The 14,825-nt window shown below is 38.0% G+C and overlaps 1 protein-coding gene across 4 annotated transcripts in view; it reads right to left on the bottom strand.

Annotated features, from left to right (window-relative positions):
- Nucleotides 1-14,825, bottom strand: part of CCDC14 (coiled-coil domain containing 14) — a 49,519-nt gene that overhangs the window by 22,244 nt on the left and 12,450 nt on the right. For all 4 annotated transcript variants that reach the window (XM_036747493.1, XM_036747495.1, XM_036747494.1 and 1 more), the window contains 6 exons: nt 14,360-14,426; nt 14,132-14,266; nt 8,483-8,683; nt 8,279-8,364; nt 6,702-7,224; nt 4,771-4,912 (listed from right to left, as the gene is read on the bottom strand). In XM_036747493.1, the coding sequence (XP_036603388.1) occupies nt 4,771-4,912; nt 6,702-7,224; nt 8,279-8,364; nt 8,483-8,683; nt 14,132-14,266; nt 14,360-14,426 (1,154 nt within the window). The remainder of the gene's footprint in view (nt 1-4,770; nt 4,913-6,701; nt 7,225-8,278; nt 8,365-8,482; nt 8,684-14,131; nt 14,267-14,359; nt 14,427-14,825) is intronic.

Here is a 14,825-nt window from a genome sequence, read left to right as displayed (position 1 = left end):
AAAGAACTGATATTTGTTACTGAATTAAACATTTAGCCAAAAGGACTCCCATATTTGAGAAGTTCTGTTACTCTATAAAGGTGATTGTCTTTAAAAAAAAATGCTCCCTGAGAGCAGGGGCCTGTCTGGTCACTTCATCACTGCTCTTTTGGTGCTTCTTGAAGAATCAGAAATCCTATCTGCAGGCTGTGATTGAGTATATCATTATATATATATAAAAGCAATGGAAATAGCCCAGATTTGAAATAAAAAATATTTAGTTTCATAAGTAATGACCTCACAGCACATGCTGAATAGTTTACACTAGTTATAGGTTAACTGATCAATGAAAAGTAATCCTGCAAATCTGATTCCGATACTGGAAAGACCAGCTCATTTAGAGGAGGCTACAGAGACAGCAGGTTGGTGTAGGGGAAAGAAGATTCAACTTGTATTCAAGAAGGGAATGAATTCTAATTGGCCTCAGGAAATTACTAGCTACGGAACCGTGGATGTATGTGACAAACTCTGGATCTTACTTTGTCAGCTGTAAGAGGAAAGGGGTTTGTTTAGATGACCTCTAAGGCCCCTTCCTAGGCAGTTCGGTGCCATAGTGCATAGAGCGCCAGGCCTAGAGTCAGGAAGGCTCATCTTCCCAAGTTCAAATCTGGCCTCAGACACTTCCTAGTTGGGTGATCCTTGACAAGTCACTTAACCCTATTTGCCTCAGTTCTTATCTGTAAAAAGAGCTGGAGAAGAAAATGGCAAACCACCCCAAATATCTTTGCTAAGAGAACCCCAAATGAAGTAACAAAGAGTTGGCAAATGACCAAACAACAAGAAAAGGTCCTTTCCAACTCTAAAAAACAAGAGGCATGGTTGAAAGTGTGTTGGATTTACACTCGCAGGTCCTGGTTTCAATTTAGTCTTGACAAAGGTTAGAATTTGGGCAAATTAACTTTTCCTCACCTCTAAAATGGGAGAATTGGACTTGATGGTCTCTGAGGTCCCTTCCAGCTCTCTATCTCTGATCCCATGGACCCCAGGAATGAAGGGACAGATAGCATTATCTGCCGAGTGCTGGGGCAACCTGCTTCCTGGGATTTTTCCAATTCTAAAACATCTACACACCAGATATTCTGAGCTTAAAAATTCCTTTGTGAGTGGTAGTCCCCAGTCATGCTGCAGTTCCTTAAGCGTGAAGCTGCTGGCTACCAGTGAGATAGAAACAAACCGGGAGCTAAATAAAGCGTTCTCTCCACAACTATATACGAATTTCACTATCTTTCAAACTTTAGTACCTTATTTTGCTTTATATTTTCTCCCCCTTAATTTCCTAGCATATTAACTTCTCTAACTTTATTGGTCACCAGTTTAAGGAAATAAGAGCTTTCATCTACACTCAGGCCATGTAAGCCAGGTCGAGCTTTTATTGTGAGCAGGAAAGACAGAGTAGCTTCAACGACACCCCCAGCTTGGCCCTCCCCAACTGCAGAATAAGCTGCAGCCACCAAAGCCCTAATGCTTCTGCAACAAAACCCTTCAGTTCATACTATGGCTGCTCCTTCAGGTACAAAAGGTGTGGCGATTTGGGCTAAGGGCCCAATCAATACAATTTCAACTACAATATGGGCTTTTCTGGGTTGGCCTGGAAACCTAAACTTCATTTATATTCTTGTCTATGAAAAAATATATTCTAAGTTTCAAATCACCAATTTATAGATGAATTTCTATGATACAAGCTGGTTGTTAAATTGGGAAAGACTACTGATAGACTATTCTGAAGTTAAGGGCCACAAGGCAGTCATTCCAAATAACAGCACTTTCACTAAATTGATATGGTGGCTAAATGGTTGGTTTTCATTATGTAAGCAATTAAAATGAATGTTATATTCATTATTATTTTTATATTCACACACATAACTGTTTAAAAAGTAATGCATTAAAACTGCTATGCAATGAAGTAAGAGATAGATAAACGAAAAAACTTGTTTTCAAAATTTACAAATTTGAAAATAGGCTTTCTTTCTGGATTTGACATAATCAAAGTGCATTTTCATATTCATAAGTTCCTGACCATGGATGAGGCCTAATACTATTTCTCCCCTCTCAACTGAATTATGATTTCTATTTCAATATGAAATCTAATTTGGAAAGAGACATGAACAACAAAAAATAAGTCACAGGACCTGAGTTCAAATGCTGGCTCTGCCACTTACCACTTCTGTGATTTTGGCTGGGGCAGTTAACCTTTCTTGGCCTCAGTTTATCATTCTTAAAATGAGATGTGGGATAAGATGACCTCTATGACCCCTTCCAGTTCTAAATCTGATTCTGTGATCCAACAGAGAATATATGTACTTGAGAGCCATGATTTTATCAGGGAGGGAGGTCCCTTCACCAATGAGACTGCAATACCGCTATGCCTTAAGGCAATCAATATTTGTGAGTTGTCAAAGTCAAAATATTCATCAACCTGGGTTCAAGGTGATGAACATCTCTGAACTTAGCTGTTCCTTGAAGATGAGAGGAAACACACATACACGTCCCCCAAAAAACATCTTTGGGTTCACATTCTGCCTTTCAGGTTAAGTATGATCTGCCTGAATTTGTGTTTCCTTGACACTAATTACTTTACTCAATATGAGAGAATTTTCTCATAAAGAATATTAGGAAAAAATTGTTTTAAAATTTTCTAGTACAAGCTTTATCGCAAATTCTAGTGAATTATTTCTATGGAGGGTCTCTATGGAGGTCTGCTTTAATGAGTAAAACATTTGTAATTAGTGATATCCACTTGCAATCAATGTGCTCAGGTAGTCTGCATGTGGCCTTGCCCTCTTGTATCTATAACTCTATCTCCACAGCAGAGTAGAATAGCTGTTGTTCATAATGAGACCCCTAAGTTACATATACAATGATAACTCTATTCAGTATGCCTTAGTTAAAAAAGGAAGACAATGTGAAGTCCATTTCAGACTGATTTTCATAAAAAACCTCACCCAACAGTTAAAAAATCAAAAGTTTCAACACTCAAGGTGTTAATCTTTGGGGTTTTTTTGTTTGTTTTTTCTAAACTGGCCTGAAATGCACTTCCCAAGTCTGGATAACCAGGGCTTTCTTGTAATACAGTTTTAGCTATATTTTGGAAACAACGCTGAATGACCACAGAAAAAAGTTCTCTTTCCTACTATATGGTTAAGAAAAACCTCCATATGAGGCTTAACAAATATTGTTATTATTGTATTATATATTATTATATTATATATTATCATAAATATTGTATTATATTGTTAACAAAATAGGACATGTAGTTTGTTTTACTTGTAAAAATTATCCTCTTCCACAAACTGCAAAAAAAGAAGGGAAAAAACTCTCAAAAAAGTAGGCCCTTTATTACTTCAAATGCTCCATTTCAAATTACCCATATCAACTCTAAACAAGGAGTGGCAGTTATCAGAACTCATCAAATTAGCCAGTGCTAGAAATGGAAGACAGCCCCTCAAAGACATATAATGAAACTATTGTATTTTGAAGATGGGAAACTGCAATCTAGAGTTAAAGTCACATGTTTAAAATCACAGAATTTTGGAATTTGGCAGAACTAGGGCTGGACACCAGTCTTCTTTCTCTTACTCCACAGTTCTTCTAAAAGCATCTTCACTAAAGTTAGTAAATCAACAGGCTGTTATTAAGCGCCTTCTACGTGCCAGGCCCAGAGCTAAGTACTGGGGTTACAAAGAAAGACAAGACAGTTCTTGCCCTCAAGGAGCTCAGTCTAATGGGAAGACAACGCACAAACAACTCTGTACAAACATGCTACAGACAGGGTAAACTAGAGACACTCAGAAGGGAGACACTAAGATGAAGGAGAACTGAGAAAGGCATTGTGCAGAGGTAGGATGTTAGCTGAGACACAAAGGAAGCCAGGAGTTAGGAGAACAGAAGAGAGGGAATTCCAGTCATGGGCAACAGCCAGTGAATATGCTGAGAGCTGGAAGCCTCAGGACTTGTATGACACATTCTTTGAATATTCTTATTAACTGCAAATCTTTGGCTTTTTAGGGTAGTTTTAAAATTTATTTAGTGTTATCCTGCCTGGAATGCTAAATACTAAATAGTAACTGTTTCTCTTTTGGTCAGGAACCCTGAGGATCTTCCCCTCCCAGTTTGACTTTTTTTTTCCCTGAGTTTTAATTAAAGGGGCCATCCTTTGATTAATTTCTTAAAGAGGCCTATTCACCGAATGGGTGCTCACAGTGAGCACCTGAAAAGACCTTAGCCTGAAAGGGCCAGGGTCTCCCATTGCATCCTGGGCCACCTCCAGTCATCCTGGTGAATATCAGACCACTGGACCCAGATGGCTCTGGAGGAGAAAGTGAGGCTGGTGGCCCTGCACAGCCCTCTCTCACTCAAATCAAAGTCAACTGCAAGTCATGTCATCATTTTCCTGATGTCATGGTCCTCTTTAGACAAACACAACAACTCAACACAAAGCCTGGAATGCCCTTTCTCCATTTCACCCTGTCCAAATTCTACCTATCTTTCAAGGCTTAGTTCAAATATGAGCCTTCCTTGATGCCCACAAAAGGAATTTCTTCTTTATCTGAACATTCATATAATTAATTTTTTATAATGACCACTACATGTTGGGATTTTTTGTGTATGTTTTATCCCCCCTACGAGGTATTAAGACCTTTGAGGCAGGGATTATGTTGTGTTCATCTTTCTATCTCCCCACTACAGTGTTACATTCAGTAAGTGTTTGTTGAATCCAAAAAACCCACTAACCTGCGTAAATGAACATTTTCACTCCTTAGGGTCTGCATAGCTAAAGCTATTTCACCCTCCATTTGAGTATTTTCAGCTACTTCTGGAAGCAGAGCTACGCACTCTCCCACTTCTTTAATCAACCTCTGAATTTCAGAATCCCCTATAAAAGAAGTAAAGCAGTAAAAGCAATATTATACATATCTACTCCCTAAAAAGGGATGTTTCAAAAATATACAAATTGGTGATATATGTAAGTAGAACTTAATTATTCAGGGGTTAATTATCCAGGACTACTATTCCCCCTTCCTTGAGGCTTATATGTGTCCCATTAGAGTTTCTATGAAGTGTTAAGCAGTGTAAGAGGAGATGACACTCAAATCAGCACATTTTAATCCTAGTGATCACCTTAGATAAAAATTATGGTAGGTGGTTCACTGGAAGGGGCCTATTTCTTTTCAAGGGGTTTTATTGTACATTGTTTTCTTTACAGTCTTTCAATAAAACTTCTTGGCCCAAAAAGAGTCTCATAGGAAATCTATACTAAATCTTTTCCCATTTACGCCTTTGAGAAATGACTACATTGAATAACAGATTAATTATATTTACCTTTACTCTATATTAGTGATTCTTAAAGGGTCCTTCAAATAGTTCATGGGCTAGTCTCATATACAAGTCATAATTATGTCACGACAACTTTTGTTTCTGGTATGAATTAACAGTTTACTAGAGATGATCTCACAGGCCCTTTCTAGCTTTAAAATTCTATGATTCTATGATTTCATAAAAAACCAGCCATAACCTCCTTGGTATGTCATCAAAAGTAGCACCATTCTTTCCACTAATTCTGCTGCCCTTTTTGTAATCCAATTCATTCATTATCACCCATGGTATTTGTGAACTGAAAAACTGTAAGAACTGGTACACTAACCATTCAAAGTCTGGAAGAAGTAGGAAATATATTTTAAGCATCAAAACAATTCTGAAAAGCCAAGGGTATTTATAATAGTCACTCTAAGCTGGGAGACTTGTAATTAGATAATTGTGCAAATTTATTTAGCAGTACACCTACTGGTTGCTTCTGTTCAAAGAAACATGAGTTGATAGATTCAACAGCACAACAAATATGCCACACAGAAAATGATGTTTTAAAATTAATGAAGTACTTTTATAGACATTTGCAGAGATTAGACATTAGTTATTCAGTCTCCGCTGGCAGAAATCTGTTTACTGAGATTAATATTGTTAGCACTAAAAAAAATTTTAAAAAAGATTGTTAGCACTACGTAAAAGTGACTACTTGAGAAAATATATAAGAACCAAACATATAGTGATAGCAACTGGACACAGCTGTACTGACACAGCAAGTCTCTCTACCCCCAAGGTTTTTCCTTTATTAGATATGAATAAAAAAGAATTAAAAAGAAGCTTCAGGTTAGAAAGTCCTTTTAACACAGAAGTTTCATAAACACTGATCTATGTTATTAAGACTTCTCATCTACAGGATGGGCTTTGTCAAATTTTTTTTGGCTGCGGTGGGGGTGAAGGGGAAGCTGAGCTTTTTAAAAATCATGGAATCATAGAATTTAAGAACCGCAAAAGAGAGCTGAGGAATGATCTAGTCCAACCCCTTTACTTTAGAGGTGAGGGGCTGGAACACAATACCAGTAGGTACTTCAATAAGTATTTGTTGATGAATCATATAATTCTGAATGCCATGTGGTCCCGAAACATTTAAAATTAACAGAAATAGTACTAAGATTTAATTTCTTCAAAAACTAAAGTTTCTATGATACTGTACAGAATCTTGTCCTGATGGCTAAAGACCTCTTTCTACCAATATTATCAAGTTATATAATTACTAATGCCAGCAACAACCTGAAACTGGCGTTTAGCCTTGTTTTATGCTGTACGGTACAGTGAATAATAAAGTTCTAAAAGGACGCACAGACCTTGTTCTGCAACCAGAGCCTTGAGTTCTCCCAACAGATACTTGAGTGTTCTAATTTTGCGGGATGCTTCTTTTGGACTTGCACTTTTTGTCTTCTGTACACACCTGGAGGAATTTAAATCTTGCATGGCTGCTATTTCAACTTTTTGTAAGTCCTCATCATCACTTGAAGACTCCCAAATACGTTCTGAACAGTCCTCTTCTTCGGTGGTCAAGATCGTAGGCTGCTGTATTGGATCAGGGTTTTGGTGTTTCTCACGTGCTTTTATTTGATGAGGATGTAACAGATCCAGGGATGCCTGAATACACTTTAACAGATTTATTTCCTTGCCCAACTGCTCAGAGATTTCTTGTGTTGCTAGAATTCCATTATCATGGACTAATGGTTGAACTACTGGAACAGTTGGCTTATTTTCCCCAGATGTTGGCAGACAAGATGTGTGAGGATTAGTGATGATGGTTTGTGCTGGAACATTAGGAGAGGTTAGAGAAACTGTTCCATTTTGTAGGGAAGCCTGAACCTCCTAAGTGGGAAAAAAGGAAGTATAAGTGAAGCTTTGAAAAATTAAAAGCAACTTACAGTCACCTGCAAGGTAGTCATTGAGATTCATCAAAATCAGAATTATTAGAAGTTACATCTCTCTTAGGTGCTTATAGATAGTTCTTGCCTTATGTAAATTTGCGTTACGCAAATTAGACTTTATGTAAAAGATTCTGAAAGGAATTCCCATTCCAAAAGAACCTATGTAAATTTTACTGTACGGTACTGTGTTGTCTCTCTCTGCTCCTGCCCTCAGCTCAGTGCTCCATGGCCTCCCCCCACCCTGCTACCCGCCAAAGAAAACCCTAAAAAAACCCCAAGACCCTAAAAAACCCCACTCCAAATGAAAGAAGAATAGATACATGGAGAGACCACCACCACCACTGCTGCCTTGCTTGGCTTGAGACCTCTAGTGATGAGAGGGGACCTTTGTCCTACTCCACCCAACAATCCCCATTGTCTGTCTTCCACCTGTCTGAGCTGGGGTACTGTCTGTCTTTGTCTGCCTATAAGTGCTTTCCCTCTCAGTTCTAGCCAGGCCCCACATGCCTATCTCTGGTCCCAGTATATTCCTCCTCCTGCTCTCACTTCTCTGTTCCCAGCCCCCACATGTCCTTGAACTGTTGTACCCCTTCCACTCCCCCACCCCCACCAGCAGGAGGCTCCCTTCCTATCTCCCTCTCTTGCCCACATCTGTGGGCAAATTCACATCATGTAAAAACTGCTTTACATAGAAGTCTGTGAAACAGTCCATTTACATAAAGTATAAGCACATATGCACATGAGCAAATGCATGAGCTGGATTTTTCTATGGTACAAAGACTCTTATGACTTAGATTTGTTAGGCTCTTTACACATTGTGTGAACATTACAAGGCTGTGGAAATAAGAAATCTATAAATACCTTTTGTAGTCTGAAGGTATCAAGAGCTTAACCTTAAGACACAAGCTCATGAAATCCAATTTAATTTTCCCTGAAGGGCAAGTGATATGTATTAACAGACAATTGATGTTTATGGTACAATGAACTGTACTTACAGATTGAACATCAGAAGGCTGAGTTGGATCACGAGAAGGGAGAACGGGTGTGGAGGTGGATATGCCATAATTAAAGACTGGAGGACCTTGACATTTTAAAAGACAAAAAGGAAGGAAAGAAAATCTTACACTGTTTTTAGAATAAGAAGACAGTTTAATTATAGTTCTTACTCACACTTTTAAAAATGTGTCACTCATACTAACCAGAGTCAGAAACACTTTGAGAACTTTGGGCATTGATCAGAGACATCTGTGTCTGCACGTGTTCACAGAAGGTTTTATACATCGTGGAAAAATCAAAGTTGAAAGGTACTTGGATTGGTGGAATCTGTTTTGTGCTTGAAAGGTCCTTTTCATTTTCAGTATTAACTATATGAGGTGGATGTTTCTTATGACCTGAAGACACTAATGGAGAAGGAAACAAAGATTATCCCAGATTTTCATACCATATGATTCTAAGGTTAGATGGGAGCTCTAATAATCATCTGTTCCAAAAGTTGGAGGGGATGTGGAAAAATAGGAATAATTTTGGCTGAACAAGTTGTGGTCTATGATTCTGATGAAATACTATTGTGCTGTAAGAAATGATGAAAGGGATGGTTTCAAAAAAAACCTGGGAAGTCTTATATGAACCAATGCAAAGTGAAATGAGCAGAACCAAGTAACACTGTACACATTAATAGCAATATTGTAACAATGATCAACTGCAGAAGACTTGGCAGTTTTGATCAAGACAGTGACCCATGACAATTCCAAAGAACTTCTGATGAAAAAATGCTATCTACCTCCACAGAAAACTGACAAATTCTGAGTGCAGATTGAAGCATATTATTTTTCACTTTGTTTTTCTTACTATCTCCCCCTACCCCCCTTTTTTTCCAACATGGCTAATACAGAAAAGTTTTACATAACTTCACATGTAAAATGAGTATCATATTGCTTGCCTTCTCAATGGGTTGGGAAGGGGCTGGAATTTGGAACTCAAAATAAAAAAAAAGAATGTTAAAAAAATTAAAATTAAATATCCATAGAACATTTTTAAAAAATTGTCTGTTCCAATCCCTTGATTTACGTGACTTCTGGAGTATTTCAGATACAGAATACCACCCCTACTCTTTAAAATCTCCAAGGAAAGAAATTCTACAATTTCCTACTGATATATCCTGGTGTCTTACCACCTTTAAAAATTAGTGTTTTCATGTTTCACTAAAATTATACATTTTTCCTGAGAATGAGAATATAGAATATCCCAAAAGTCTTAGTGTGGTTCTAAGCTCACACACACACAGCCCCTAAAGAATAATACTGCAAGGTTTTCACCAATATTAGACTCTTCGTAATTTTTTTTAAATAGTTTTTTTTTTTGGACTGAAGGAAAAGTGAATAAACAAAAAAAGCAAAATAAATGCTTAATATGAGTCAGGCACTATACTACCCTCAAGAAACTTATATCCTTATGGAGGAAGATAACAAATAGAGAACTAGAAAGGGGAAGAGGCTATGTGCCTGGTCCACTGGTTTGGAAGTATCCCGGAAGTGGCATGCTTTGCGGCAAAATCAAGCCCAGAGTTTCAGAGTCCAAGTTCTGGTGAGAGGGTGATGAGAAGAATGGACAGAATAGAGATGGCATGTTTGGGAAACAGAAAGGAAGAATGAACATAACCTGTAAGACAGACCACTGGAATTCCCTAAACTGGAATGCAAAATCCTCCACCATCTAATCTCAATTCATCTTTTCATCCTTATCCACCACTGTCCTCAAACTCCCCAAATTTACTCTTGCCAGGATGGTTTACTCCCCAGTTTGGCTTATTAATCACAAAGATGCCTGGTTCATTCACTACCTCCAGCTTTGGCTTATGCTGGGACTCCTACTTGGAACGTCCTTCCCACTTATTCAAATACTGCTAATGCTTCAAAGTCCACCTCAAACCCATTTTCTCCACAGAACCTTCCATAATCATCAATACAGTTCAAAGTTATTTTTCCATACGCTAAATTAGAGTATTTACTGTTTATGGTGCATTTGGCATTTTAATAACAATGCAAAGTAAGATACATGTTTTCCTGTGTACGTCTTATATTCCCAAAGAGTTATTTCCATGAGTTAAGGAAGGGATTGTTTTTGATATTTCTCTATCTCCTAGAGCCACAGGAAAAGAGAGTGAAAATGCTAGAAAATATTAATTTGAGGTAGAAAAATGAAAGAGGTTAAAGATCTGCATGTTATTCAGTAGTCTCACACCAATATATAATAATTTCTTAAGAAGACAGTTGGGGCAGTTAGGTGGCACAGAGGATTGAGCACTGGCTCTGGAGTCAGGAGGACCTGAATTCAAATCCAGCCTCACATACTTACTAGTTGTGTAACCCTGGGCAAGTCAATTAACCCTGACTGCCTCAAAAAAAAAAAAAAAAAAAGAAAGAAGGCACTGGAAATAATAAACACAGAACATTACAAAAAAAAATGTAATTGATTCCAGAAGAGGTAAAATAAATGGCTACATACATGGGATTCATTTCAGAATCAGCTATGTGTGCATCGTATTATCACTCGGTTTAAGTTTAAAATTTATTCCATTCAACTTAAGCACTTACTGAGTTACTATTATGTGAAAGGCCCTGTGTTGGGTCCTAGGGATACAAAGAATTAGAGTACCTTCCTACCTTCATGGAGTTGGCCTTCTAGTGGGGAACACAACATGTAGACCAAATGACTATGTGACCTACTGCACCGATTGTTTCCTTCAGCAATGCAGACCACAATTCCATAATCATGCATGCCCTTTCTCATTTTGCAAAAGAGAGAAGGGATATGGGGAAATACTGAAAATATCCCTTTCCATGCTAAATATCCTGAACGCTCCACCTCCCTTTGGGTCACCACTGGCAAAGTTAAGAGATATGTTGAATCTGATCTTATTTCAAGCTCCATGTAGTGTTTGAGCACACACAACTCACCCAATATCTAGGTAACGTATCTCCTGGAGAAAAGCAGGGTCTTTGATGCTGTTTGATTAGGCGTTCATTTAGAACCTGGCAAACAGTTTTCTCATCAGGTAGTTGGTTGTTAAAATGATTGTGGGAAATCTGAGACTGCTAACTAGACTGCTTAGCTGAATTTGAAAACTGACCCATTTTATCAAATGATAAGTACTCTATAAATAAATACAAAAAAAGTTACATTCCTGGTCTTTTGGATGCTGATAGTAGAAGCAGGTCTGATGGAAAAGCATCTATGTTTTCTTAAAGCTACTCTGAAATAGGTGCTCCTGAAACACATAACCCCAGCAGCATGGCCTGCTTTGTTGATCTGCTCTGTCAGATTCATCTTTTCCTAGGCTGTAAGGTGAATTATCAGATTTTCATTTCCTTTGCATATGTCACCTCTCTGAGTTTTGTCTGGACAGCTTTCAGGTGTCACAATCTAGAACAGAGATTCTTAACCTGGGGTCTGTTAACTTGTTTTAAAACTATTTTTACAACTGTATTTCAAAATGATCGGTGTCTTTTGTAATCCTATATTATCTTATGCACTTAAAAATATGATCCTGAGAGGGGGGTCCATAGGCTTTACCAGAGTCAATGACACAAAAAGAGTCAAGAATCTCAGTTCTAAAAGAATATGGGTGAAGGGGAACACGAGAGGGCCTTGTTCCTTGAGGAAGAACTGAGAATTCTGTTCCCTCTTCAAATACAAGCATGATCACTGAGAACAGCTGAAGGTACTTGGCTCCATTAATGATTTTGAGCTAATCCTGGTATGTTGGACACTTTAGAGTTTGATTCCTTTTAGTCCTATTTTTCTACAAGCAGTTTGGTATATATCAGTGTGTGAATATGCACTACTGCTGAGGTTGAGGGGTGAGGGGTGAGGAGGTATGGATAAGATGTGGGGGTAAACAGGAAAAGTGATACTGGCTATGAATGGTGACACTGGAGGACAACATCTATCCAGATAAGTAAATGTGAAATATATACTAAGTAATTTGGGGAGGTGGAGAGCACTAAACACTGGAAAACCCTCAAGGTGGTATTAGAGCTTAACTGACAAAGTAAAAAATATGTCTCCTGTTAATGTTTCTTAAGACACTAAACATTAACATTATAGTAACTTGGACCTCATGTTTTCTGCAGAGAAAAGTTACAAAACAACTAAAAATATAAAAATTTAATGTTTTCCTTTTAAATTCATTAGGACATTATGTAGTAGATAGCAGTAGGTTTAGTAGGTAAGCCCAGCTTTTCAAAGGGTGCTACAGATTCCAAGAGGCAGAAGAGAAGAGGACAGGACAGCAAGTGCAAAGACATGGAGGTGGGAGATAGAAACCTGTGGAGCGGGACTAGCAAGCTGGCCATTCTGACTGGGACATAGTAGTAAAGTGAAATGAGACAGTTGGATATAGATTGTGAAAAGGTTCCATTTTGCCCTGTGGGCAAAGTTGTCTGAGCATAAGAATATACCTAAAGAGATAAAAACATATATTCTTGAAAATCTGATCATAAGGCAAACACACACACAGAGTGTACGTGTATCTGTCAAGCCAGAAAACACAAAAAAGTGGGTATAACAAAGGGAGAATCGCAGAATCATAGACTCTTCTGTAAAGAGCTGGGACCTCAGAGGTGAAGATTATAACTCTATTTCAGCCAAGGTCAGCCCACCTTCCTCCAACTATGAGTTCAGACAGTCTTAAACCTAGTTCTAGCCTTGGATAGGAAATATACAAGGAACATCTTTCCTCAGGATGTTGTCAGTTAGTCAGTAAGCATTTATTAAGTGTCTGCCATGTGCCAGGCACTGTGCTAAGAGTTTGGGATACAAAATGAGGCAAAAATGTGGTTCCCTGATCTCAAGGAACAGTTGGTTTGGCATCACTGTTGTTGATGGTATTCCTTGTCTTATTAGTCAAACATCTCAATCCTTATTATTTTGCTTGAATCCCCATCCTGGAAGTTCCTGATCCCTACTTTAGTTCATTTCCTAGACCTGTCCCTTTATGTGCCTGTCCCTATAGTACCTGTTTCTCCTTAGCTGTTTTTTTGCTTTGACTTTGGTCTGACCCCACCTACCCATCACGCTGTCCCCCAACTCCTGTAGAGGGAGATTTCCATTTGGGGTACTCTAACCTTGGGCCTGCTCTGTCCTGTCATTAGATTATGTTAGCTTGATGTAGATACATCATTTCACTAAGTAAATTCACGGTTATTAAAGTTCTCTAACTGATCATGCATTTAACAAGATGAATCAAAAAAGTTGCTTGGATCCAATGCCAATCAGCGCCAGGCCCTCAGAAAGCCCATTTATTTAGGTATGACTCCTTCCTTCCTGTTTCATGTAGTCTCCCTGTAGAATACACCTAGCTATGTTTAATGAAAGTACATTTTTGATGGATGGTTCTGGCTGGAAGAAGGGAATTTGGGTAGAAAGGAATTTGTGTTATACAGTTAAAGTAAATGAATGAATATTTATAAAATAGTAGAGTGAAATTAATTCATTAGAGCGAAAAGGAGAACTGAAATCCAGATATCTTCAAATCTCATTTTAATCTTCTGCCCTACTAAAAATTTTTAATCAGAGCTATTTTGCAGGAGTTATACTGTATATCTCTTATTTGGACAGGGGACGGGACAAGATGCAGGGAAGCATGTAGGGGGAAGAAAAATGCTAATAACCACAGAAATGGTGAACAGCTGGGAAACAGAACAGAGAAAAGAACAAGCTCTCCAACTTTGAGAACTAGTTATAGAATGAATTACAATAATATCAAACAAATAAGGCATTATCTTCTAATGAATTAAAAACCCCAGATGTATGCTTTATATTTAAATCAGGAAAAGAAAGGTGCTTACAAATTTCTTTACGGACACATGAAGGAATGACATTTTTGGGCTGTCCTTTCTTGTTTGTTTTGTTTCCTTTGTATTCCCAAGGTCTGGATCCAAGCTTCCCAGAAGATCCTTTTCCTGGATTCCCACAGGTTGTCTCTGAAGATTAATTTCAACCAAAAAGTCATTAAAATGCACAAACAACTTACACAATAAAAAATGATCATCAAGAAAGCATTATAAAATCTGAACCTTCATTTTGCAAAATATCCTGAAGTAAAGATGTGCAACGTTCAAGTCCTCGGGGTACTGTTCCAACCTGTAAGTACAACATCTTTTACAATAAGGCTGATATAAGTTTCTAGTTAAAGAAAATAAACACAACACTAAGAAGATGTGAGCACAATGGAGAAGACAGTGGCGCTACCAGGATGCAGTCGGTCAGCAAACATTTATTAAGTGCTTATTATATGCTAAGCAGCTTGGGATTCAAAGAAAGGCAAAAAGTCTGCCCTTAAGTATACATTCTAACGGAGGAAGAGGACATGTAAATAACGAGGCATATAGAACAAATGAATGAACACACACACAGGGTAGATGGAAGGTAATCTCAGAGGGGAAAGCACTATTAGTTATGGAGAAAGGAGCAGGAGGGACTTTAAGTGCCAGATGATTTTATATTTGTTCCTGAATGTAACAGGAAGAAACTGGAGCTCAC

Source organism: Trichosurus vulpecula, chromosome 2, assembly GCF_011100635.1.
Source record: "Trichosurus vulpecula isolate mTriVul1 chromosome 2, mTriVul1.pri, whole genome shotgun sequence".
Lineage (NCBI taxonomy): Eukaryota > Metazoa > Chordata > Mammalia > Diprotodontia > Phalangeridae > Trichosurus > Trichosurus vulpecula.
This window is presented reverse-complemented; position numbering and strand designations above follow the sequence as displayed.